This window comes from Malaclemys terrapin, chromosome 23, assembly GCF_027887155.1.
Source record: "Malaclemys terrapin pileata isolate rMalTer1 chromosome 23, rMalTer1.hap1, whole genome shotgun sequence".
In the NCBI taxonomy this organism is placed as follows: domain Eukaryota; kingdom Metazoa; phylum Chordata; order Testudines; family Emydidae; genus Malaclemys; species Malaclemys terrapin.
The window spans coordinates 10,340,572-10,367,000 of NC_071527.1; the positions used below are offsets into that span (position 1 = coordinate 10,340,572).

Below are 26,429 nucleotides of genomic sequence, written 5' to 3' on the forward strand. Positions count from 1 at the left end.
AGCTGGGCTGGCTCTGAACCAGTGACCAAGATGGCAAAGGCTCTGGGCTGGATCCTGAGTTGATGTAAATCAGAATTGCCCCATTAAAGTCAGCAAAGTGATGCTGATTTACACCAGCTAAAGATCTGGCTAGATCTAGAAGGGGACACTATGCTCAATGTTGCCCTATGCCCTCGAGCATAACCCAGGCCAGAGCAAAGCACCCAGGGCTCCCAGCGCACAGCCTGAGCTACCGCAGCTCATTGAAAAACACTTCTGCTCAAGTGTTGGAGAATCCACCCCGCCCCCAGGTCATTTCTGGTGGGCAGTCACCCCTCACCATTCAACATTTGCACCTTATTTTCAGTCTAAATTTGTCTGGCTTTAAATTCCAGCCACTGGACTGCATGATGCCTTTGGCTCCTAGTCGTAAGAGCATCAATGTGATAATCCAACCCCGAGTACAAAGGCAGAAAAAATCCATTGGCTGGAAGCTGAAGCTAGATAAATTCAGGCTAGAACAGGGGTAGGCAACCTATGGCACGTGTGCCAAAGGCGGCACGCGAGCTGATTTTCAGTGGCACTCACACTGCCCGGGTCTTGGCCACTGGTCCGGGCGGCTCTACATTTTAATTTAATTTTAAATGAAGCTTCTTAAACATTTTAAAAACCTTATTTACTTTACATACAACAATAGTTTAGTTATATATTATAGACTTATCGAAAGAGACCTTCTAAAAACATTAAAATGCATTACTGGCATGTGAAACCTTACATTAGAGTGAATAAACAAAGACTCGGCACAGCACTTCTGACAGGTTGCCAAGCCCTGGGCTAGAAATAAGCTGTGCATTTTAATGGAGAAGGAAATGAACTACTGGGATAATTTCCCAAGAGGTGCAGTGGATTCTCCATCACTTGGAAGACTAACTCAGGAGTGGCTGTATCTTCCTCTCTGTGTGTGCATATGCTCTGGCTCAACCACAAGATATGGGCTGGTTGCGGGAGACACTGGGCGAGGTTCTATGTGGTTTATGTTATCAGCCAGACTACATGATCACAATGGTCTTTTCTGGCCAATCTGTGACTATTTTTAACATGCTGACGTTTTCCAGATGCACTCAGGAAGAGGTGCTGACCTGCCAGCCTTCCCCGGCCATTCCTGGAGCAGAAGCGTCCTACAGAGCCCAGAGGCACAGAGTTAGTAAGACAGTGTAAATAGTTTATTGTTTTTGATGTTTTTTTCTCTCTTTTTTTGAAAGTACAGATGTTTTTTGCACAAGTCAGTTTTTTTTTTAAAATGGGCGTGGGCTGAAGAGGACGAAGGTTACAGTCAGAGAGGAGGAGGGGTCACCGCTACACAGATACACCAGACACACGAGTTTGGGAGCGGTCAGACCATCGGGGGGCAGTTACAGTACCATCAAAATGAACCAAAATTCACTGCAACCTGAGTGCGCTTCTTGGATATGGAGCCAAACGGGCTTCCCCATGGCTGAACTATGCGCACCTCGCGGAAAGGCAGCATCCAAGCCAAGGAGGTGGCACCAATCTGACATGCCTTTGCATGCTGATTGCCAGCGAGGGAGGTGCCCGGGTGTGTTGTATTCCCTGTGAGGTGGGGTGTTGGTAATGACTCTGCCCACTGGTGGGAAGCCCTGCCAAGTCCCCTCCTCAGTCTCACTCGCATTTCACTGTTACCTTCTCTGGAGAGACCAGTTCCACAGCTGCTGGAACGTTGCAACTCCAGTGGGTCTCCAATGTACACCAGCTGGGGATCTGGCCCACTGACTCCTATGGAGTGATGCTGATTCACACCAGCTGGGGATCGGTCCCGCGATTGCTGATCCATAGTGGGTGAGCTATCCCTCTGTGTCATAGTACAGGCCAACATCCCCTAGTCTAACCTCACCTGTCCTGGGGGTTTCCCCTGCTTCCCAGTTGGAGCTATTGGAACCATTTACCAGGGTCATGGTGGATTCTCCATCACAGATCATTTTTAAAGCAACGCTGGATGTTTTTCTCAAAGCTCTGCTCTAGGAATTATTGGGGGCAGGTCTCTGGCCTGTTATCCAGGTGGTCAGACTAGATGATCACAATGGTCCCCTCTGTCCTTGGAATCTGTAACTCCTTTTGATCTCCTCCATTCAATCTTCTACGTTCTCTGCTTCCTGGTCTCCAGGGTCTCCCATTCGGCCCCCATCAGCACTGCCCCTTGCTCAGCATGGGGATGGGCATGGAGAGGTTCTAGCTATTCACTCTTCTCTGGCAGCCAGGTGGGGAGATTGAACCTGTTTCAATCCATGTGGCAGCTGAGCCCTACGACACAGATCCTAGCTGGTCCTGGTCACTCTGTGGGCCTTTTCTCTCTGGGTCTGCCCTCTGCGGGACTGTCCCCTAAGAAGTGGGACAGAACTGAAGGGGGCTGTGTGGGAGCTGTTAATGCCCCAACAGCACAGTGGCTTTACAGCCTCTATTAAAGAGCAGGCTGATGGCACAAGATGGTCAGGCAGGAGATCTTGAGTTGTAGAAACTCTGACATTTTTGCTGTTAAATGTTGAGGCTTCCCCAACTTCGGGGGTTTCCACAAAATGTGTTTCCCAGAGGTGAGTTTGAACCCAAACCCTAGCTCCAAGTGCCCCCAAATTTGGGGGAGTCCAGGCTGAACTTTCAGGCTCTAATTTTGCTCCCCCTTCTCCGTTTCTCTCTGAGTCCCGAACTCAATCAAGTAGTAGCAATTTAAAGCCCACTCTGAACTTCCCTACGGGGTGACCCTGGGCAAGTTCCTTCCCTTCTCTGGGTCTCAGTTTCCCTCTAGACTGTAAGCTCTTTGGAGCAGGGGCTCTCTCCTACTACGTGTGTCTGTGCAGCACCCTGCAGCCCTGATCTCAGTTAAGGCCCCTGGGCACTGTGATAATACACCTAATAATATTGCATCCAGCACATTCCACAAACATAACTAGTTAACCATCCTGACACTAGATGGGGAAACTGAGGCAGAAAGGAGTAAGAAAATACTTGCATTGCACGATCTGGAGTCAGAGCTGGGATTGGAACACAGGAGACCCTGGGCTCCCAGTTGCAGAATAAGCCATGCCTCTCCCTCCCTAATGGACAGAATTCAGGTGAAGCCCCCAACAGCTACTCAGCACCTATGCATTCTCATTGGCGCTGCCTGCAGCCTGCCCCACCACCCTGGCTGTGCTAAACAAAGGGCTTGCCAGAGTGGATCAACCTAATGGTCTACCCAGGCCTGTCTACAACTGGCCAGTCCCAGCTACGTCAGAGGAAGATGGATTCTTGCAGTGGGCAGACAGCTGAAGAAGCAGCGAGGGGACCAAAGCTGCCAGGTTAGGGGCAGCTAGAGTGAAGGGGGAAAGGTCTGGTTGAGGTTTGCCCATGGCGTGATGAGCTGTACTTATGCTATTGCCAGGGAGGGGAGGGGCATGCATGAGTGTCATCAAGCAGGCGCGCCCTGCTGTCCTGGATGCTGCCTTCTCGGAGCTATGCGGCTGCAGCCTACTACAGAGCACAGAGCAGGTCAACTTTAGGCACCTTGTTTTAGTTGCTACTCAAAAATCATACAGGAAAAAACAAAACCAAACCAAAACCCCCAACAAGAGTAGCTCGAGAATGAACCTCGCCAGAGCCGCAGGGAGTGGGGGAGGGGGTGGATTTTCCCTTCTAAACTCAGTTCAGTTTGCTTTAGTCATGATCCAAACCCTTCCATGTGCCATAGTAGCCAGCACTGCAGGTGGGATTTACAGGCTCTGTCCTTGTCATGGAGGCGATAGCAACACATCCTTAATCGGGCAAACTGCCATGCAGGCAATGGGAGCCTTCAAAAAACCCTTTCTCCGATGCCTTGAACTTGCACCACTAATCCACGCAGAAGAGCTGCCTGAGACCCCGATGCCCCGCTTGCACGGAGCGCCTGGGAAGGAACCTGCAGCTGAACTGGTCCTGTCTATGGTGGATGGAAAGCCACCCAGAGCCTTCCCACCAAGTCACCCCACAGTGCCCAGCTTTGTCATTTGTAAGCCCCTGCTCCCACGCCATCTAACCGACAGCAATGGGGGCGGAACGCGGGTGGCCAGCCATGCCTTGCAGTTCTTCTCCAGGTCCAGCCCTGGGGGGAGGGCAGTCAAGGAGTAACCCAGTGGCCTGCTGTAGGCAGCAGACTCTGCTGGGCTGGAATCCAGCCTGTGGTTACACCCACACAGTCCCACCCATTTCAGTGGCATTGCACGAGAGTCAGCAATAGCAGAATCTGGCCCTCTGTTCATGCAGGTTGCTGCAATGCTGACTTGAACCAGGGACCTCCTGTGGGCTGCAGGCAGCGCCCTATCGAAGAGCCCCTCCCCCACCAGCTGAGCAAGAAGAAGGGGTGCTAAACTGGCAGTCAGCTCATGCCACCTCCTGGGGTGGTCTCCAGGGGGAAGGATGTTATCCCTCCCCCCCTTCCTCATGGCCCAGCACCTCTGTGGTCAGGATGATGTCCAAGGGAGGGTCTGCGTCTCCCTGAGAGCTGATTCCTTATGGGGGGTGGCGGTGGGTAGGAGGCAGGTCCTGAACACCTTATTGCTCAGTGTGCAGCAGTGGACGTGGGCATGCAGGAGGAAAGGGAGCATCTGGGGCCCACTCGTTCTGCACCCCAGATTCTGCCATTACCGACTCCAGTGTGATCCCACTGAAACCACTGTGTGGGTCTAAGTGGGGACAGGATTCCAGCCCAGCAGAGCAGGGCTAGTGTCTGCTCCCTCCAGCAGGGCCACACCCAATCGCAAGGTGCGACATGCATAGTCTCTGCTGGAACGTGATAAACCCGCCCGAGGGGACCGTCCTCTCAGAAAGGGTGTGATCCTGACTAAAGCAAAATTCCCAGCAAAGTCAAAGAGCCAAAGCCAGAGGCCAGGAAGGATTTACTCAGGACCTACTCTAGAAGCTCCCACTGATTTTAAAGACATGTTTTGCCTAAGGACTGAGGGCCAGATCTCCAGTTGGTGGAAATTAGTGTCACTCTGCTGGAGCCAACGGGCTAAATCCCTAGCTGGTGTAAACACACTGCTCTCAGTAGTAGATGTAGCCCAGTATCCTCCAGCTGTGGCCCCAGCACTGCTCCCAGCTGCAGTACTTAGGAACAGTATTGCAGAGTCCTTTAATAGGAGCCAAATGCCAAAGCCTTTCCTTAGGCAAAGCTCTCAGCCCCTTGCCGGGGTAAGGTCCAGGTAAACCCGAGTTCAGGAAGGACTTGGCCCTATGGGACAGATTCTGATCTATTATCCCAGCGTTCATCTAAAGCAACTCCACTGAAATCAATGGGGGAAGGAGCTCCAAATCAATCCCTTATTTCCAGAAGGGTTTGTGCTTTCAGGCCACTCTCTGAAGCTGCTAATCCTCGGCTGGCGCTGTACAGAATAAATAAAACAAGGCGGCGGCGCATGACCAGCTCCGTAACCAGCAAATGGATTCACCAGCCATCTTCTGGTGTAAACAGCATAGGAAAGTGGCACCTGGAGCTAAAGACGATGGCAGAGAAAGGCCTGCATGTGAATCACTCTCAGTTTGTGTGGGATGCTGCTGCTCTCTGAGGGGGGAGGGGGAAGGGGTATCACAAGAATTTGGCAATACAGTGCAGCATGTATATATATATATATAATATATATATTAAAATATACAGATTATAAATACCCAACCAAAGCCTCTCCCAGCCATATTTATATAAGTGTACATAATACTCCAGTCCAATGACGTGGTGGAACGGTGAGGGGCTCAGTCCAAGTATTCAGGTCCACTGGGGCTGTTGTTTTCCATCTCAGAAGGGGAAGGTTTAGGATATGGGGGAAGGTTCTGTCAAGCTGGGAGGTCCAAGGCATCCCTCCTTTGGAAACAGACCGAGTGAACTTAATACACCAGCGGGGAAGGGGAGAGCTATGGCAATACCTGTTGGCAGGGGAGGGTTGGAGGTGTAGTCCATTGAAAGTGACGTTTGCAATCGGCCGGAGAGGAAATCAGGCAAAGCCACCCATGGGAATGGGTTTTCCTCAGCTGCTGGATGTCCGGCTTTACTGAATTCAGAGAGCAGAAGGGAAATACGAGGAGGGAGTAAAGCAGGGGCAGGATGGAAAGAAAGAAAGGGCCAGAGGAAATAAAACTCAAGTCCATAAAAGAGCCAGCCAGATAATCTCGGCAGGGACTGATGGATCCAGCCAGCTCCACACCCCTTCCATCGTTCTTCTCTCTGCCCGAGTAGGTCTGTGCGCAGGCTGCTCTCGATGGCCGGTGCTCTCCATAAATAGAACAGCCAATGGGCAACAAAGCATCCCATGCGCTCAAGGTTTCAAAGCAGTCACTGTGCCTAGCAGCATCAGTCTCTCCCACAGACATGACAATGGGCCCAAAAGGGCCCTCCCGCTATGTCCCAGCACCACGTGAACTCTGGTCCTGAGCCCCACTCCCTTCGTTTGCCATCCAGGTGCCTGGGAAATTCAGCCTTCATCCCAGCCACCCGAGATCTTCCATCCCCGCTGGGAGCAGCCAGTCCTGGAGATCTCAACTTTCATTTTCCATCTGTGCTCTCCGAAAGGGTGTTAAAATGGAGCTGTGTTGCTGCTGCACAGAGGGGGTGGAAATGAACCGACACGACAGCCTCAGGTGCTTGCAGCTCTATGGCATCTCTCCACCACCAGGAAATGATGTAAAGCCCCGAAGCAGGAAGTGATGCAATACTCGGACTCTGTCGCAAACAAATGGAAGCGCAATCTGGACCGTTTTGTAGTGAGGGAAGCAGAGCCAGCCATGTCCCCTCACACACTGGAAATTAGGAGTGTAGACAAAACAGACTAGCTCCTGCGCTGGTGTAGATCAATGTAGTGCCATTTACTGCAGCAGAGCTCTAGGCATTTGCACCAGCTGAGGAGCTGGCTTGCTGACTGCAAGCAAAGCTCTTTGGGTGAAGGGCTGTGGTGGTCGGCCTGGCCGGCTCTTCCACAGAAATGATACCAGATGGGCACTGCTGCCAAGAACGATGCCGCTAGCCAAGGTGGGAGCACCGCAGGCAGCGCTTTATTGGAAAATTCCTTCAACGGGGATCACGTTTGTAGACTGGCTCCATCCCAAGGAAGCTGCTTCACCTGCTGCCTGATCACCAGGGCAGGCTTTGAAGTGGTGAATGGTTCAGCAATTCTGGCCCAGGGTGGCCCATTTGGAGTTAAGTAGCTTGGGTTTCTCTCTGATTAGGAGCTGAGTTCTCTACTAAGGGCCACTCCAAGGAGCGGGCATTTCCATCATCTGACCAGGGCTTGCTGGGCTGTGCATGCTGTCCATCCATCACTCCAAATCTCCTTACTGCTCTGGTGGACTGGAGGGCACCTCACAGGGCTATGGAAACATGGTGCCAGCTGCAGAGCTGGGAGAGCCAGTTCAGAGGAACACAGGCCAGGCTGGCTGAGGGAGGTGAAGCCCCATCATGCATAGAAACAAACCTCCTCCAGATGATTCCCAGCTGGGGACTTCTCTCTCTGCTCCTCCCCAAACCGCTCCTGCTTACCGGGCACCTTTGCTGTGCACCAGACAGACCTTGATCGGGACACGAGGTTTCAGGTGGCTCTCTGGGTAGAGTAAGAAAGGTTCTCCTAGGGGATTTGTTTCCACATAGCCCTCTCCAGACAGGGAGGTTGGAAACCCTGCAGTTTGCCATATGGAGCAGAAGAGAGAGGCAACAGTTACAACACCTTCTGGAGAATGTAACGGTGCAGGAGATTGAGAGCACAGCTCCCTTACGGATGGAGGACAGGAAGGCAGAAGGGCAAAACGCTGCTCCCAGATTCCCTTATGACACAATGTCAGTGTAATTTCCTAGAACTTAAAGCTTAGTGTGGAGCGCTCCGAGGGGAGCCAAGTTGGCATCATAACAGTTTAAATAAATAACATATGGAGAACAAAAATAAAATATAATCTCTCATGTAACCAAGCAGGCTCCTCGATCCAGAATCCCCCGCACCGGGCCCTTCCCATCCTGGGGAGAGCTCTCTTGGGAATAGGGATATGAAGGCCTCCAACTCTCCCCTCTCCGAGCAGATGCTCTTGGGATCATCGGGGACACACATTTAAATAAAAGGAAGAGGGACCCAACTTCCCGCCCTCTGAGTGTGGAGGGGAGGGAAATGGTTTGTTGGCCAGTTGCCCACGGGTGCTCAGACTCGGTGGATGGTCATTGGGCCCGGATATCCAGCGGCCTTGCCGCTTCCACCCCCGCTCACGATGACATTGAGCTGAGTTCTCAAGCGTGCAAACTTTTGGGGGAGGGCAATACAAGAAGGAGGCATTAGGGGCGGGGTGGGGCGAACGAGGGTTACTCAATGGAGTCGGAGTGTAACTACTGGTGATGACAGAGCAGGAGAAAGGCAGTGCAGACAACAATCAAAGTAGAGGTTCTGTATAACACAGGCCGGCTGGAGAGCTGTCCCCGCATGGCAGCGAACGTGCAATGCTCTCTGAGCCCAGCCATCGTGTTGGGTCTATGATCTCCCCCACCTGCTGCTACTGAGAGCACCAAGGAGAGGAGTCTCTTCTCTCCAGGCTGTGCGCTCAGTGCCCGTTTGGTGGAGGGGGGGACCCCCCCTGGCATCGGCATCTCCTCTCACTTGCTGAGGGTCTCTCCGAAGATGATCTGCGGCTCCATCTCGCCATCGGCCTCCGTGGTGGAGGTGGGGTCCTCAGGCTCACTGTCCGTGGAGCCGTCACTCTCCTTGCCGGAGCTCTCCATGCCCCGCAGGAAGCGGGCATTGCAGGGTGAGAGCGGGTACAGCACGTCCTGCAGCGCGCCCACCACCATGGGGTTGGTCAGCAGCTCCTCATCTGAGGAGTGCAGCGAGTCCTCGTCCACCGCCAGGTGGCTCACAATGTGGATGCCATCAAAGCCCATGGAGTCCTCAAAGGGCTTCTGGCCCTTCATCAGCCGGATCTGGAGGGCACAGGGAACCGGAGGTGAGGAACAGAAGTGACAGGGCTGGCGCATGCACGCTCGCCAGCCCTGCCTGTCTGGCCTGGATGGGAAGGGGCAGGGCACGATGGAGCTCAGAAATACACTGGGGGATTTGGCAGTCTAATCCCCCAGAGACAAAAGGGTGTACAGAAAGCTCCCTCAAGGGGGGAGCAGAGGGCTGACTGGGTTACATTTATGGAGACTACCTCTTCCCAGTGTGGGGTAGAGGGAGCTTGTGAGGAGGAGGAGCAGAGACAGCCCCTCCCGGTATGGGGCAAAGGGAGCTCTGGGGAGTGGGAGGAGCAGAGAGCCCCACGCAGCATAGGGCAGACACAGCTCCCCAGTATGGGACAGAGGAGGATGGCTGATGGAGGATGGCTGCTTACCCACAGAGCCGATCTTGTGGCTGAGAAATTCGACTGAGAGAATTTCTTGGCTCTGCACAACCTTGGACAAGTCACATGCCCGCTCTGTGCCTCAGTTTCCCTGTCTGTTCAGGGGTTAATAATGGTGTCCCACCTCCCAGGGTGGGGTTGTGGGCCTGAATTCATTCCTCTTTCCAAAGTGCTTTGACTCAGATCCCCAGCAGTGACAAGTGCTGCCTTTATGATTCAATATGTACAGCCAGATCCCCAGCTGGTGTAAATGGACATAGCTCTATGGGAGTCAGTGGACCATATCCTCACCTGGTTTAAATCAGCATTGCTATACTGGAGTCAATGGGGCTACAGAAATTTACACCAGCTGAGGATCTGGCCCAATGCAGTCTGGTGACCTCTGTCACCTGGGAATTCAGTGTACAAAGCATCACACCGGGTGACACTGTGACAGAAAGGCTTCCCCAAGCAGTGAATCCCAAAAGCCTTTAGGCCTCATGGCAGCAGAGCAGTCCAGCGCAGGTTAACGGAGAATCAGAGAACTCAGACAGACAGCAAGCATGGCCCAGCAGGTGAGGCATCAGACTAGGGGACAGGAGACATCAGGGTTGTTTGAATTATGGTAGCATCTAGAGGCCTCAACCAGAGCCAGGGTCCCACTGTGCTGGGCACTGCATAGACCCCAAGCAAGACTGGGGTCCCTGCCTGAGACAGGGTCCTGGTCGTGTTGGGTGCTGCCAAACCCTGCCTGAGATTGGGGACCCATCATACCAGGCACTGTCAGACTCCAGCCTACCAAAATCTGTGCGTGACAGAGCAGCTGCTAGAGTCTCTGCTGAGCCCAGCTCCCCATCTGGGCTTGTCCGGGGTGTTGTTGAAGGTGCTGGCTGGCTGACTCAGAAGCATACCTCTGATCTCTATCAGCTCCCCTGGAAATCAGTGACTTGGAAGCCTTAGTCATAGGCTGTTCCTCAACTCGACATTACCATGCGTAGGGGGCTGTGGTCTGCCACAAAGATTCTAGTATGAGAGTCACGGGAGCTAATATACACTGTCTTCAACCAGCCTGGCTTAACAGTGAAATCTTTGGTGAGCTTAAACTCAAACAGGAAGCTTACAAGAAGTGGAAATTTGGACAGATGACTAGGGAGGAGTATAAAAATACTGCTAGAGCATGCAGGGGTGTAATCAGGAAAGCCAAGGCACAACTGGAGTTGCAGCTAGCAAGGGGTGTGAAGGGTAACAAGAAGGGTTTCTACAGGTATGTTAGCAAGAAGAAGGTGCTCCAGGAAAGTATGGAACCCTTAATGAACAGGGGAGGCAACCTAGTGACAGATGATGTGGAAAAAGCTGAAGTACTCCATGCTTTTTTTGCCTCGGTCTTCACAGACAAGGTCAGTCCCCAGACTGCTGCACTGGGCAGAACAATATGGGGAGGAGATGAGCAGCCCTCAGTGGTGAAAGAACAGGTTAAGGACTATTTTGAAAAGCTGGACATGCACAAGTCCATGGGTCCAGATCTAATGCATCCAAGGGTGCTGAGGGAGTTGGCTGATGTGATTGCAGAGCCACTGGCCATTATCTTTCAATATTCGTGGCAATCGGGGGAGGTCCCAGACGATTGGAAAAAGGCAAATATAGTGCCCATATTTAAAAAAAGGAAGAAAGAGAACTCAGGGAACTACAGATCTGTCAGCCTCACTTCAGTCCCTGGCAAAATCATGGAGCAGGTCCTCAAGGAATCCATTTTGAAGCACTTGGAGGAGAGGAAGGTGATCAGGAACAGTCAACATGGATTCACCAAGGGTTGGTCATGCCTGACCAACCTGATTACCTTCTATGATGAGATAACTGGCTCTGTGGATATGGGGAAAGTGGTGGATGTGATATATCTTGAATTTAGCAAAGCTTTTGATACGGTCTCCCACAGTATTCTTGCCAGCAAGTTAAAGAAGTATTGATTAGATGAATGGACTATAAGGTGGATAGAAAACTGGCTAGATTGTCAGACTCAACGGGTAGTGATCAACGGCTCAATGTCTAGTTGGAAGCCGGTATCAAGCGGAGTGCCCCAGGGATTGGTCCTGGGGCTGGTTTTGTTCAACATCTTCATTAATGATCTGGATGAATGGATGAATTGCACCCTCAGCAAGTTCGCAGAGGACACTAAGCTGGGGGGAGAGGTAGATACGCTGGAGGGTAGGGATAGGATACAGAGTGACCTAGAGAAATTGGAGGATTGGGCCAAAAGAAATCTGACGAGGTTCAACAAGGACAAGTGCAGAGTCCTGCACTTAGGAAGGAAGAATCCCATGCACTGCCAGAGGCTGGGGACCGACTGGCTAAGCAGGAATTCTGCAGAAAAGGACCTGGGGATTACAGTGGATGAGAAGCTGGATACGAGTCAGCAGTGTGCCTTTGTTGCCAAGAAGGCCAACAGCATATTGGGCTGTATTTAGAGGAGCATTACCAGCAGATAGAAAGAAGTGATTATTCCCCTCTATTCGGCACTGATGAGGCCACACCTGGAGTACTGCGTCCAGTTTTGGTCCCCCCACTACAGAAGGGATGTGGACAAATTGGAGAGAGTTCAGCGGAGGGCAATGAAAATGATTAGGGGGCTGGGGCACATGACTTACGAGGAGAGGCTGAGGGAACTGGGGTTATTTAGTCTGCAGAAGAGAAGAGTGAGGGGGGATTTGATAGCAGCCTTCAACTATCTGAAGCGGGGTTCCAAAGAGGATGGAGCTAGGCTGTTCTCAGTTGTGGCAGATGACAGAACAAGGAGCAATGGTCTCAAGTTGCAGTGAGGGAGGTCTAGGTTGGATATTAGGAAACACTATTTCACTAGGAGGGTGATGAAGCACTGGAATGGGTTACCTAGGAACTGGTGGAATCTCAATCCTTAGAAGTTTTTAAGGCCTGGCTTGACAAAGCCTTGTCTGGGATGATTTAGTTGGGGTTGGTCTGGCTTTGAGCAGGGGCTTGGACTGGATGACCTCCTGAGGTCTCTTCCAATCCTAATACTAAGATTCTATGATTCTTCCCCCCCGCCCCTCTGGATTCTGATCGCTCTCCACAGCCCAGCGCCAAGGACCTTCAAACCCCACCATCTGCGCGATGACATGTGCACCCCGTCCTCTATCAGGGCATGCCAGTGAATGCTCTGCCCCATCCACTGCAGCAGCGACAGCCTCACTGCGGCCCCTCACCTCCTTTTCTCATGAAGCCAAAGGCTTTTCATGGGGAAGGAGATGTGTCCAGCCACCTGTAGAGGCTGTGGAGGTGAACAAACAGCAGCCAGCTACTGGCTCTGCTACACAGGACTGGGGATGTGGGATAGGTATATCGCTTCTTCTATGGCCCCAGCACTGTAGTATCTGAGCATCTCATGCACTTTAATGCATTTATCCTAACAACACCACTGTGAGTCGGGGCAGGGCTATCATCCCCACTGTACAAACAAGGAAACTGAGGCACAGAGCGACTAAGCAACTTACCCGAAGTCACCCAGGGAGTCTGTGGCAGAGCAGGGAATTGAACACAGGTCCCCCGAGCTCCTAACCACTGTGCCATCCTAGTCCTAGCTCTCACAACATAGGCATAGTTTGACTTCTATATTTGGGAGGGCAGTTCCAGCCAGGCCAACGGGACCGTGTGTGGGGTCCAAATTCGGCACCTGCCAGAGGCTTGCAGTTTGGGGGGGCCACGCCCCCGATGCCCTTCCCAAACTACGCTCATGTCTTATAGATGGGGATCAGCAGCCAGAAGTCACCAGCAGAGAGGGCACTTGCAAGGACAGGTCTGAGCTGGGGGCACTGCCTTTCCCTGGCCCTTCCAAAGCTTTGTGCTACGCAGCACTGAGGGCTGAGTGGTCTATGGGATTGGTGCCTTATACATGCATACAATGAGGCAGAGACAGAGGAGAGTCGTGATAATACGGGTTGCAACTAGAGATGGGCTGCAGACAAGAGCCCAGGTCTCAATGGCCCTAAATCCAGAGCTCGATCCAGTTCAAAAATTTGCCAACAGCCCAACTTCCTGTGGGCCAGCCCAAAAGCCTGGATCTGGATTTACCCTCCGTGCTGAGGAGGGATCAACTGGAAGGAAGCTGGGTCTGGCATTCCCCATTCGGAAAGTGGTTTCAGGGATCCTGCAAGAAGGACACTGCTATTCACCCCAAGGTCTAAACTCGGGCACAGGGGACCAAGATGGCTTGGCAGGACCCTGGCCAAGGGGGAGCCTGATAAGTGGCTCCCTGCCCCCATAATGGACACAGCACTCGAGGTGGGGACTGCACTCACCTCAGCCTTGAGCTCATCAATCTGGTCCTTGAGCTCCCGGATGTACTGGGAGGAGTCAGAGTTGTTCAGCTGGCCCTGGATCATCCCTTCTTCCCTCTGTGGGGAGTGGGGAGAGAATCAGGCTTGGTCCAAAGGCGACTGGGAATAGAGAGCAGGGATGCCAAGGCGACAGCCGTTTCCCTTTCCCATCTCACTCAGAGATCCCTTCCTGACCCCCAGCTGGGATCAGGATAGGCCCTGGAGCAGGAGTGTGGTTTTTGTGCTCACACAGATATACATGCCTGGCTGAGCTGGTTATTTCCCCTCACCTGGATCTCCAGCTCAGCGATCCGCTGCCGCATCTCTGCCACGGCTGCCATGCTGTCGGCCTCCCGCAGCCGCACTGCCATCACCTCCTCTTTGCTCTGTGGTGTCAAACACATGGTGTTAGTGCCAGCGCAACAGCAGGGGGAACAACAGGACTCAGCAAGGGGAGGGTTAAAATCTGCCAAGACCCAGCTCGAGGATATGCCATGCCCCTGCTGAAGACACCACGAACCCCCAACGTGTGTGAGAGCTTCAGAAACCACCTAGATTCTTCTGCCTGGAAATTCATCTGCGTTAGCTTGGGGTACAGCCCCTTCCACCTGCATACGGGCTGCACTGTGACCATGTCTGTCCTGCTGGGTCCAGGTCTACACAGGTGGTGGTGTGTTCAAAACAGGTAGGGAAGCCCAGTTGTGGACCACCTGATCTCTGCCCCCCAAAGCTCATCCCCAGAGCAGGAGGGGTTCCTGAGTCAGCACATCGGGGGCTGTGAATCCCAGGTCTGGGGAGAGGATTTCTGCACCAGCTGCTGTTAGAGTCCCTGTCTGGAGGCCACACCTGGAGGCTGACAGTGCTGGCTTCTTGCCACCTAGCCCTGAAAAGCAGCCAGGTGAATTTCACCCAGTGCCAAGCAGAGCAGAGTTGGCTGGGGCAAGGCGGGGCAGGGCACCACAGGGGACAGTTTCCTGGGCTTGAGCAGGCCATCCCCACTGCATTGCTGCGGCTGCCCCCCAGGTCCATCCCTAGCTATTCTGGGGCCCTATGCAGCCCTCCCGTGGGGCAGGGAGGGGAATCGGGGGGGCCCAGGCCTCCATGGGGGTGGGCTGGCTTGGGGGGCAGGGGGGAACCACCCCTCAGCACTCACTGGCGGCACAATTGGGGCCAGGTCCCTGCACTTCCCGCCGCTGGTGAGTGCAGGCCCGGCCCTGTTGCAGTCCTCAGGGGCAGGAAGGGACGGAGCAGGGGCGGGGCAGAGGCGGGGGGCCTGGGGAAGAGCCGGAGCAGGGGCTGGAGCAGCACGCAGCTGTGCAGGGCACCTGGAAATTTGGTGCCCCAAGTTTCCTGGTGCCCTACGCAGCTGCTTACTTTGCCTATGGGTAAGGATGGCCCTGCGCCCCCCAGCCTGGCACTCACCTTGCACTCGGACTCCGCATGCTTGCGCTTGGTCTCACTCAGCTGCGTCTGCAGCCCTTTGTTCTGGGCAGTGAGGTATTGCAGCTTCTCCTGCAGCCCTAGGCACTCCTGCTCCGTCCGGTTCAGCAGATTACTGTGAATCTGATCCTGGGGTGCCGGGGGGAGACAGACAGGGAATAGAGCTCAGGGGACAGGCCATTCCACCATGCCCGCTCGCAGCACACATGGGGTTCCAGCCCTACGGCTTCCACAGCTAGGTGCGTGCACCCCCAATGTGTGTGTGTGTGTGTGTAAACGCCCAATGCACCCCCTCATCCTCAACTGCACCCCCCACTCCCATCCTGCAAACACCCACATCCTCTAACTGCACCCCCACAGAATACACACCCATGCTCCATAACTGATCTCCATGCACATGCAATACACACCCACTCCTCACAACTGCGTCCCCCCACTGTATAGCAGCCCCGCCACTCAATACACTCCACAACTACACCTTTACTGCATCCTCATTCCCACCCCCACTCCCCTAGCCCCCCAAATACCCACCACACCCACACTCCCAGCCTGCAAACATCCACCCCAACCGCACCCCTACACAATGCACACCCATGCTCCAGGCACACACAATACACATCCACATCCCCTGCAGACACCTCCAAGACCAACTGCACTCCCATCCCCATAAGTACGGCCATACTGAGTCAGCCCAATGGTCCTTCTAGCCCAGTGGCCTGTCTGCCAGCAGTGACTGGTGCCAGATGCTTCACGGGGAAGGAACAGAACAGGGCAATTAGCAAGTGATCCATCATTGTCCAGCCCCAGGTTCTGACAGTCACCCAGTGCACCCACTCCAAACAGCCACCCCCCAGTGCACCCCCCAGTACGGCCACACTCCAGGATTGCAATCCATGTGCACACAACACCCCTCAAAATACATCACACACACACACTCGCCAACACACTACACATGCCCATATACTCCAACATGCTGCTCATGCCCTGCAAAATTCAACACCCCCAACACACTGTACGCGCCCCGCACACATCCACACCCCCAACACACTGTACACACCTCCCAATCCAAACACACTGTATGCACCTCCCAAGCCAAACACACTGTACATACGCACATACCCACCCACTTCCCAACACACTGTGCACGCCCTGCACACAACCACACTGTACATGCCCCCACCCCAATACACTGTACACACCCCGCACTCCCCCAACACAAGATACACATTCCCCTCCAATACACAGTACATGCCTCACTGCCTCCCTACGCACCGCCCACACGCCCCCTCCATACGCACCACCCATGCCCCACCCACATCCCCCTGCCTATGCAGTGCCCGCATCCCCCCTCCCTATGCACTGCCCACATCCCCATCCCTACGTCCCGCCTACGCACTGCCCACATAACCCCTCCCTATGCCCCGCCCAGGCCCCGCCTAAATCCCCCTCCCTATGCCCCACCCACATCCCCTCCCTACACTCCGCCCACATCCCCTTCACTCCGCCCATGCCCCACCCACATCCCCCTCCCTATGCCCACATTTCCCTCTGTACGCACTGCCCATGTCCCACCCACACACCCTTCCTACATCCCCTCTCTATACACAGCACACGCCCCACACACATCCCACCTTCAATTGCAGCCTCCCTTATTCATCCACAACACCCCTGCCTCCTTACTTGCATGCTTCCCCCCACACCCATTACCCACACAACTACACTCCAACCCCACCCCTCTCCCCATTGTTCCCTGCTGTCAGAGGTCCTCGCCCGGGGGTATATTGGGATTGTGTGGCCATCTCCCATGGGAATGCTCCAGACCCAGCTGGCTCATCGTTCTGCCAACTGCCTCACCTGGGTTTCAAGCTCCACCAGCCTCTGCCGCAGCTCACGGAGGTCGGCCTGGGCCTGGGCCTCCCGCAGGCGGATGGTCATCAGCTCGTCCTGGAGGTCGTTCATGGTGTTCTTGCGGGGGGACTCCTTCCAGCGCCCGCCTGTCCGCGACAGATGAGCCTAGGGGAGTGGAGGGGTGCACAGGGTGAATGTGCCCCCCCATGTCAGGATTCACACACCAACCTGCGGAGCTCCCTGCTTCTCACCTGCATGGACCTCTCCAACCAGGGTCCCACAGCGCTTCCCAAACCTTGTTCAGCCCCACTGCACTCCCATGAGGTCAGGTCCTGATCGCTGCACTGCCAGTCCCAAAGCCATAGAGGCGTGCAGCCAGATGGATGGGGTTGACACTGGGGTCTAGGACCTAATCAATATGGCTTTGCTGCTTAAGTGTGAATTGACCTGAGGCTTATAGGAAAAGGTTTTGGGGTGTGCAGAAGACCGAGGGTGTGACCTAAATGAAAGCCAACATCCGGATGGGAGAATATCTCCAAAAATGGGCTCACCAAGCTGGTTGGGTTGGAAAAACTTTATGAGATCTGTCCCACTGAGCTTAAAATGTGGTCAGTGGACAGAAAGCCTGAAGATCTGTAGTGTGCAGGCTGGCTGGCAGATGAGTTTGTGGGCAGCAGGGCTGGGTATGAAGAGACCCAAAAGAGACTGGCCTAAGCATGGGTCCTGGGAAAGGAAACGGTTATCACGTCCCGCACCCCAGCCTTCTTTTCTCAAGATTAAACATGCCCAGTTTTTCAACCTTTCCTCACAGGTGAGGTTTTCTAAACCTTTGATTATTTGTTGGTCTCCCTGAAATCTCTCCAATTTGTTCACACCTTTCTTGAAATGTGATGCCCCAAACTGGGACACGGGACTCCAGCTGAGGCCTCACAGGTGCTGAGCAGAAGGGGCCAATTACCTCCCAAGTCTTATATACAACTCTGCTGTCAGTACACCCCAGAATGATGAGAGCTGTTTTTATAACTGCATCACATTAGACTCAGAGTAGACTCATAGACTTTAAGGCCAGAAGGGACCATCATGATCATCTAGTCTGACCTCCTGCATAGGCGCCGACTTTGTGGGTGCTCCGGGGCTGGAGCACCCACGGAAAAAAATTAGCGGGTGCTTAGCACCCACCGGGAAGATCAGCTGTTGGCAACTGCCAATCAGCTATTTAGCATGCGCAGCAGCCCCCACCAGCTCTTTGGCTGGCTGCGGCCAATCGGCTGTTTGGCACAAAGTCCCAGCCTATCAGCTGTTTCCCCTGCGGCTGCTAAAGCTCCAAGCGGGCTCCCACCTCCCACTGCAGGCAGGTGTGAGTCCTTTTAATTTTCAGGGCAGAGGGAGCTGGGCTAGGGGGACAAGCAGCCAGGGCACGGCAGCTTCTAGGCAAGCTGCGGAGGGGTGGGCAGCTTCTTGGCAGGGAGCTAGGGGGAGATGGGCGGGAAGCTTCTCGGCTGGCCACAGAGGGCTGCTGGGGGGAGTACAGGCTGGGGGGTTTCTTGAGGACTGAGCCAGTCATTCTCATACCACCCTGGTGTCTCCCCCAGGACCTGTGCTCCCCTCCAGCCAGGAGAAACCAGCTGTGGACCCCCTTAGTATTAGGCAGGGGGACAAACCAAAGGACATGGCTCCTTTAAGAAAAGTTTGCCCTTGTGTCTGATGAGCGAATTTGGGCTGGGACCAGCAGTTTGCCCCCTCCCTGTGCCAAAGGTGAGAGGGGCTCTTCACTGCAGCCCCAGGTGCAAATGAGCAGCCTCCCGCAGCCCGGACCCTGCCTGTGCCCCGACCCCTCCCACGTGGGCTCTGAGAGTTCCCAAACCCTATGGTTCTGACACAGGTCCCGGGACTCCGCATCCCTTCCCCGGTGTGTGGAGGGACAGGAGGGGCAATACACCACCAGTACGTTTAGCCCCATCCTCCCCACGGACTCTTCTCCATGGCCGGCTCTCATGCCTGGGAAAGTAACGCTTGCCCAGCTCAAAGCTGTCTCCCCTTCCAGCCCAGATCAAGCCTGCTTGAGGGGCTTTTCCTCCCAGAGAGGAAGTTTATCCCCCTCCCCTCCAGATCAGCGTCTCCCCGCATCAGGAAGGATGGATTTCCTTCCCCTGGAGCCACCCCCCCCCCCCTCCAGCTCCCAGGGAATTTCTTCAGTTGCATCCATCCCTCTGTATCAGCTTCAAGTCGGGAGACGCTGCCTTGCTTCAGCTTGGGACACCTGAGCTCCTTGTGCTTCAGCGTGCTGGGCTGCTGCAGCCCGAAGGAGGAAGCAACCCCACCCCCGCCTTTGGCCATGGTCCCACCAGGGGCTCCCCACCCACAAAAGTTGCAAAGTGTGTGAGGGAGTCAGGAGTGAGCTGCAGCCCTGGGGACTGGGAGGAGCTGGAACGACACAGCAGCCACACAGCAGGATGAATTAATGGGCCATGTCTATGCTGGGCTGTTGAATTAAATTTCTCTCTCGGTCTCAGGGCAGGCAGTTTCTGGGCTGGCCGCAAGGGGTGGTGTTGGGGGGGAGACAGAGCTGCTTTGAGTGCCTAGGGGGGAGTAGGCGCTAAACAGAGCCACCAGGAGGTGGGGAGCAGAGAGAGAGAGCGAGCGAGCTGGGAAAAGGGACACAGGTGGAGAGCAAGAAGTGGGAAACATCAGGAAGGGGAGATACCAATGATAGACACACATTCAATAACTAGAATGAAAGTGTATAAATATGCTGAAAATAGCCTCCCCTCAAAACTGGCAGAGCACCCCTCAAGCACATACAACTCATCCTTAAGGCAGGAGGGGGCAGAAAGGAGTGAGTGGCAGGTGGGAGGCATTTAGGGGAGGGGGTTGGCAGGCAGGAGGCATTCAGGGCGGTGTAGGGGGATGGGGCAGAGTGGGAGCAGGAAGAGGTGGAGTGGGGGCAGAGCCTTGGGGAAGGGGGCAGAGCCAGGACGGGGCACCCACTGGCAAAACTAAAAGTCAGCACCTATGATCTCCTATACATTGCAGGCCACAGAACCTCACCCATCCACTCCCGGAATAGACCCATAACCTCTGGCTGAGTAACTGAGGTCCTCAAAGTCATTGTTGGCTCATATTCAGTTTGTGATCCACTATAACCCCAGAACTGTTTCAGCAGTACCACCACCTAGCCAGTTATTCCCCATTTTGTATTTATCTATTTGATTTTTCCTTCCCAGTTTGACAGTGAACTTTTGATAACTACTCTTTGAGTTACAATCTTTCAACCACTTGTGCATCCACCTTATAGCAATTTCATCTAGACCACATTTCCTTAGTTTGCTCATAAGAATGCCTTGTGAGATTGTCAAAAGCCTTACTAAATCAAGATATATCTGTGACGTTACACCCCATATTCTTCATAGAAATATGGTTATGATACGAATATGGCATGACTAAGATATACTTTATGCAAGATGGCTCATGTGAGGTATCATTGGAAAGATTATGATCTACTGAATGTGATGATCCAATTTGTATGCACGTATCATTTCTGTATCTGAAGTTAGGAATATTGACTATGTAACAATTACAACTACGCGTGTACTTGGGGGAATGCCTGCCAGACAGTAGGCTATCTTCAGCGCAAGATAGTATTATTTTGGGTTTATTCCCCCAAAAGGGGCGTGCACGTGAGTGGTGGGTGAATCCTCTCACACAGAGCTGACCTCAGTCGATGTGTGTGTGTGTGTGCGCACACGCGGGCTGCAAGAGGCCGGATAGCCTCATTCAGCAAAACAAGGAGAGGAAATCCAGGCTGGTGGAGCAGGAGGGGCTCAGTGAGATCCCAGTACATCAGGTGACATCCCAAAGGGGGGTCTAACCCATCACAATATCATGTCTACAGCTTTCCTGCATCTACTAGGCCAGTAACCTTGTCAAAGAAGGAAATTAGGTTGGTTTGGCACCATTGGTTGGTTATTACTTATTACCCTATTATCCTTTAGGTGTTAACAAATGAATAGTTTATTCCAGTATCTTTCCAGGTTCCCAAAGTTAGAGTGTTCTATCATTCCCTAGGTCCTCTGTGTTCCCCTTTTAAAGATAGGTACTGTGTTAGCCCTTCTCCTGTCCTCTGAGACCTCCCCTGTCCTCCATGAGTTCTCAAAGATAATCGCTAATTAGATGTATCTCTGGAGGGGGGTGGTCTCTGCCCATGTGCTGGGGTCGGGGATGGGTAGCTGGCCTGGTGGTGAGTGGAGCCGACGGGGAAGGGGGCTTTACCTGCCAGCTGTCGTTGAGATCCTTCACCTGCAGCTGTAGCTCCTTGAGTGAGGTCAGCGCCGCCACCTCGCGTACCTTCAATGCCTTGAGCTCCTCCTGCAAACGGGCCACGTTGTTCTCGTCGGGCAGCGAGCTGTTCTTCTGCAGGGAGATGGGGGCAGAGGGAGTCAGACTGGGACCTCAGCAGCACAGGCTTCTCTGCTTTGACCACTGCACTGTGCTTCCCACCTTTCCACATCCAGGCTCTGTGGGCATGGGCAGGGAACGAGCTCCAAAACCCCACACTCAGATAATCTGGGGCTAGGGTTGGAGCCTTTGGAAGTGCTGCAGGGATGCAGAGTGACATGCTACTCTGGGTGACCCCCAGCTAGCTCCTGGAAGCAGCTCCCTGAGACCCCAAGGCCACCCTCACCCCCTGATATTCAGCAGTTCAGCAGGCCCCACTCCCACCCCAGCTGTTAGCAGAGGGCAAAGAAGGAATCCCAAGCTTCCTACTGGTGGGATCTCCCAACACAAAGGGACAGCAGCATGGCCTAATGGGCAGCTCTAGCCCTGGCATGGTGGGGACACAACCTGGTCCTATCTAGAGACAGCCATGTTTGGACCTGACCCTGCTGGAAGCGCAGTCCCCAACACGGTGGCTGTTCTAGAGAAGCCAGAGCACTGGCTTACAGGTCAGGAGATGGGACAGGCTCTGGCTCACTCCCCTGGAGATGTTGTCTCCTGGGATTTGTCCGGAGCAGCACAAAGTGGGGAGATCAGAGCAGGGGTGGAGACCTGGGGTCTGGCTCTCTGCTCACAATGGTGGAATTCCACTGGAGTCCGTACAGCCCCACTGCTGTAAAGGGACAAGCCAGCCTGGGTAGCAAGAAGGGGCTCACGTTTACACCCACTTCTTGAAATTAAATTTGAAATTAATGGAGATATCCCATCTCCTAGAACTGAAAGGGACCTTGAAAGATCATTGAGTCCAGCCCCCTGCCTTCATTAGCAGGACCAAGTACTGATTTTTCCCCAGATCCCTAAATGGCTTCCTCAAGGATTGAACTCACAACCCTGGGTTTAGCAGGTCAATGCTCAAACCACTGAGGGCCGGCTCTGGCTTTTTTGCCGCCCCAGGCAAAAAAGCTGCCGGCTGGCCGCCCGCCCCCGCGGCCGGCGGGAGGGCGGCCGGAGCCCTGGGAGGAGGGCGGCGAGCCCCGGCGGGGGCTCCGCTCTCCCCCTGGCGGCCGGGGGGAGAGCGCCGGGGGGAAGGGCGGCCGGAGCCCTGGGAGGAGGGCGGTGAGCCCCGGCGGGGGCTCCGCTCTCCCCCTGGCGGCCGGGGGGAGAGCGCCGGGGGGAAGGGCGGCCGGAGCCCTGGGAGGAGGGCGGCGAGCCCCGGCCGGGGCTCGGCTCTCCCCCCGGCGGCCAGAGCGCCGGGGGCAGGGCGGTGAGCCCCGGCCGGGGCTCCGCTCTCCCCCCGGCAGCCAGAGCGCAGGGGGCAGGGCGGCGAGACCCAGCCAGGGCTTGCCGCTCTCCCCCCGGCAGCCGGGGGGAGGGCGGCCAGAGCGCCGGGGGGAGGGCGGCGAGCCTGGCCGTGGCCCCGCTCTCCCCGGGGGCTGGAGCGCCGCGCCGCCCCCCTCCAGGTGCCGCCCCAAGCACAAGCTTGGTGGGCTGGTGCCTGGAGCCGGCCCTGGCTATCCCTCCCCCTTAGACTAGAACAACTGCAGCAGGGCTGAGCGTGCTCTGCAAACCCCCAGCTACAGAAGAAAAAAGGCACAGCCCAAGCAGCGCCCCTCTGAACTCTCATCAGCCCTTGGGCACTATTGGAAAGGGTAGCCAACCGAGTGGCTTTTCTGTAACACGCTAGGGGGCAGTGAGCTGAGGCCTTGTCTACACTGTGGTTTCAGCCCTGCAGAAGCTGCACCAGTGCGGATCACAAGGGCAGACCTGGTTTGAACTGATGCAGCTCATCTTGGCTTTACACAAGGGTGAGCTGTGCTGGTGGAAACAATCTTTATGCTGGGTTTGAACCCGTGGCTGAAATCCCAGGGGCACATCCCTGGCTGGTATAGATCAGGACTGCTCCATGGGAGTCAACAGAGCTGCACCTATTTACAGCAGCGGAGGCTCTGGCTGCCAGTGCAGACAAAGCCAGGAGCTCTGTGACTGCTGAGTGATTCACACACAGCCCAGGCAGGGGGAGGCTTCCAGTGGGTTTCAGACACCGCCCCCACGCTCAGCAGGAAAGCAATCAGATGAGGTGTTATCGCACCTCTGCTGGAGCAGAAATCACATGCTGGCAGCTGCAGGGGAAGCGCGAGGGGGGGAGTCAGGGTAACGTTTGGTGATTGCGAGTTCATCTCTACTGAACTAGTGCTGGGGGGCCAGGGGTCCTGCACCCACCATGAACCCTGGGGTTCATATCATATTAGAAGACAATCACAGTCATCCCCTTCATCTGCCTGGCTCAATACTCCTAGCAGCTCCATGGCTCATACTAATCTCTTCTCAGGCCACTAATCATAACCACCTCAAGTGTCACTAGGTTCTCCCCTTGTCCCTCTCTATCTACCTGCCATCCCTCATCTTATATTTAGACGGCAAACTCCTAGGAGCAGGGACAGGTGGTGTTATTTATTTGGTGTATCACGGTAGCACCTAGGAGCTGCAGTCATAGAGCAGGACCCCATTGTGCTAGGTGCTGTACATCTTAGTCTTGTGTGTGCACAGCGCATGACACAATGGGGCCCTGGTCACCGATTGCAGCCTGTAGGTCAAACCGTAATATCAATCAACAGTGAGAAAACACCACCTTGCCACCAACTGTGTGCAAAGCGGTCTGTCCTGAGCAGAAGCAGCTGCTCCTCTTTCTCCCTCTGCTTCATGGGACTATTGGGAGAGAGGACAGATCTGTGTGTGTAATGGGAGAGGGGGGAAGTGGTGACCCCACTTAAAATGGAGCAATCACACATCTGTCTGGTAAGACTGCAACATCTGTTAGTCAAATAAACCCTTGGCGCTTCTTGTTCTTAGGACAAATGGGGACCCAGCAGTAGTGTCACACATAAACACACGGGGCTACGCCTGGTCCGGCTCTTTCCTCACCCCACGCGTCAGGCGTTTTCACACTGATGTGTTGGGTGGAGGTGAGGCCTTGAGTCATTCTTTGAGCTCTCAAGCCCCCAGGGGCTTTCTCACATGCTGCTCCAGTGTGGTGGCTGCAGTGCAAGCTGCAGCAGGAACGGCTGGTTCGGGGCCTGTTGGGGCGTTAAAAGGGTGGGAGGACTTGATTCTCACAGCTCTGACCAGCTAACATGAGGTTCTCCAGCATCAGCTCAGCCTGAACTAGAGAAGTTAGAGGTTAGATTTAAGGTACAGAAATTCAGATCTGGACAGACCACCCCCAAAAGTGGAGGGCTGGGGATCTGGCATTCGGGTCAGCCTGCTAGAAGGACAGGGATCCTTTGCAGCATTTAGATCCAGGTCTGTCATCAGACTTCAAGCACCCCTAATGTCTGGAGGACTTATAATGGGGGGGTTTATTTGGGCCCAGTCTCTGGCTAGATCACTGCAAGGCAGAGAGGAAGGCTGGTCCTACGATTAAGGCGCTAGACTGAGACTTAGTAGATTTCAAACTTTGGGGCAGGGACTGTCTTTTTGTCCTGTGTTTGTACAGCACCTGGCACAAGGAGGTCCTGGGCCATGACAGGTGCTACTGTACTATACCTAATAAATAATAATAATAATAGAAACTCCAGTTCCCAGCTTTCCCTGGGTGACCTCAGGCCAATTGGGATGATGATCCTTCCCTGCCGTGCTGGGAGGATGAATTCAATAGGTAACTGTGAGGTGCTCAGATTGGGGCCCTGAAGGTGCCTTGATGGATGGGTCTTGCTGCCACTCTCCTGCTCCCATAGGATTGCTGCCCAAGCCTGAAACTGACCCGGCAGTAAATGCGTAGCCTTCCCATTGCCAGGCTTTGCAGACAGACCTGGTCTGGTTTTGCGAAGCACAAAAGTGTGCTGACGTGCAACTTACAACCATGCAGGAAGGAAATGGTTACAGGGCAAGGCCTTTTCTGGAAGGGGCGGGTTTATCTAGCTGCTTTTATTTTTAATCATGCTCTGATAACCATCTTCAGAGGTTTTCAAATCTAATCCCAGTTGCGACCGCAAAGGAAAAAATAAATCAAATGTACAATCACTTATTGCAGGATGGTCAAGGAAAAAGAAACATGGGCAGAAAATCTTGTCTGCATGAGATCCTTATCTGAGTTCAGTGTCCATGGGGACACTGAACGGGTCCAGATGGATGCTGTGTAGGGTAGGGAGCCTTCTTAATATGACCCCCAAACAGTCAAGGAGGGTGTGTGTGTGATACAACCCTGTTCTCAGCAGAGGATTCAGGCTGAGCAAAAACAGCCACCAGTTACTAATTTATAGCAGCATCCAGAAGCCTTGATTGAGTTCAGGGATCCCACTGAAACAGAGAGGGGAAATGACTTGCCCAAGGCCAGACAGCAAGTCAGTGGCAGAGCCGAGAAAAAGCTCAAAGGTCTCCTGACTCCTCCTATGCATGGCCCACACTGCCTCTCACTGCTAGTGACATGGATTCAACAGAAGATGTACTAAAGATACTGCAGCCTGAGTGAGGCAAATAAAGTAAAAGTCACAAAAAGCAGGCATAATCAGCCTTGTGCTGTGATCAGGTCACACCTCAAAAGTCAGGCAGCATCAGCCCAACTTTGCACTTGGATGGGAAACCACCAAGGAACATCCAGGGGCACTGCGCCAATGGAAGCACTGCCTTTCAGAAGGCTGGGAGCTACACAGAGCCCAGGTGAGATAAATAAAATAATGGAGATATCCTATCTCCTAGAACTAGAACGGACCTTGAAAGATCATCAAGTCCAGCCCCCTACCTTCACTAGCAGGACCAAGTACTGATTTTGCCCCAGATCCCTAAGTGGCCCCCTCAAGGATTGAACTCACAACCCTACGTTTAGCAGGCCAATGCTCAAACCACTGAGCTATCCCTCCCCTAATCAGAGCCCCATTGTGCCAGAGGCTGCACAGGTCATGACTGGGATTCTTCTTCACTTCCTGTCCTAAATTCTCCTTTAGTGTTGCTTGGTGCCATTGAACAAATGCTCCACCCTCAAAAGGTGACTGCATTTCAATGGGGTAGATGTGATCTCTGCACACGAAGTTAAGTGCTGTGGGGTCC

At 54.1% G+C, this 26,429-nt stretch overlaps 1 protein-coding gene across 4 annotated transcripts in view; it reads right to left on the reverse strand.

Annotated features, from left to right (window-relative positions):
* Positions 1-1,180: 1,180 nt before the first annotated feature.
* Positions 1,181-26,429, reverse strand: part of EVI5L (ecotropic viral integration site 5 like) — an 83,006-nt gene continuing 57,757 nt past the window's right edge. For all 4 annotated transcript variants that reach the window (XM_054012988.1, XM_054012990.1, XM_054012989.1 and 1 more), the window contains 6 exons: positions 21,222-21,362; positions 16,959-17,117; positions 15,087-15,233; positions 13,955-14,050; positions 13,647-13,742; positions 1,181-8,944 (listed from right to left, as the gene is read on the reverse strand). In XM_054012988.1, the coding sequence (XP_053868963.1) occupies positions 8,621-8,944; positions 13,647-13,742; positions 13,955-14,050; positions 15,087-15,233; positions 16,959-17,117; positions 21,222-21,362 (963 nt within the window). In that variant the 3' untranslated portion in view covers positions 1,181-8,620. The remainder of the gene's footprint in view (positions 8,945-13,646; positions 13,743-13,954; positions 14,051-15,086; positions 15,234-16,958; positions 17,118-21,221; positions 21,363-26,429) is intronic.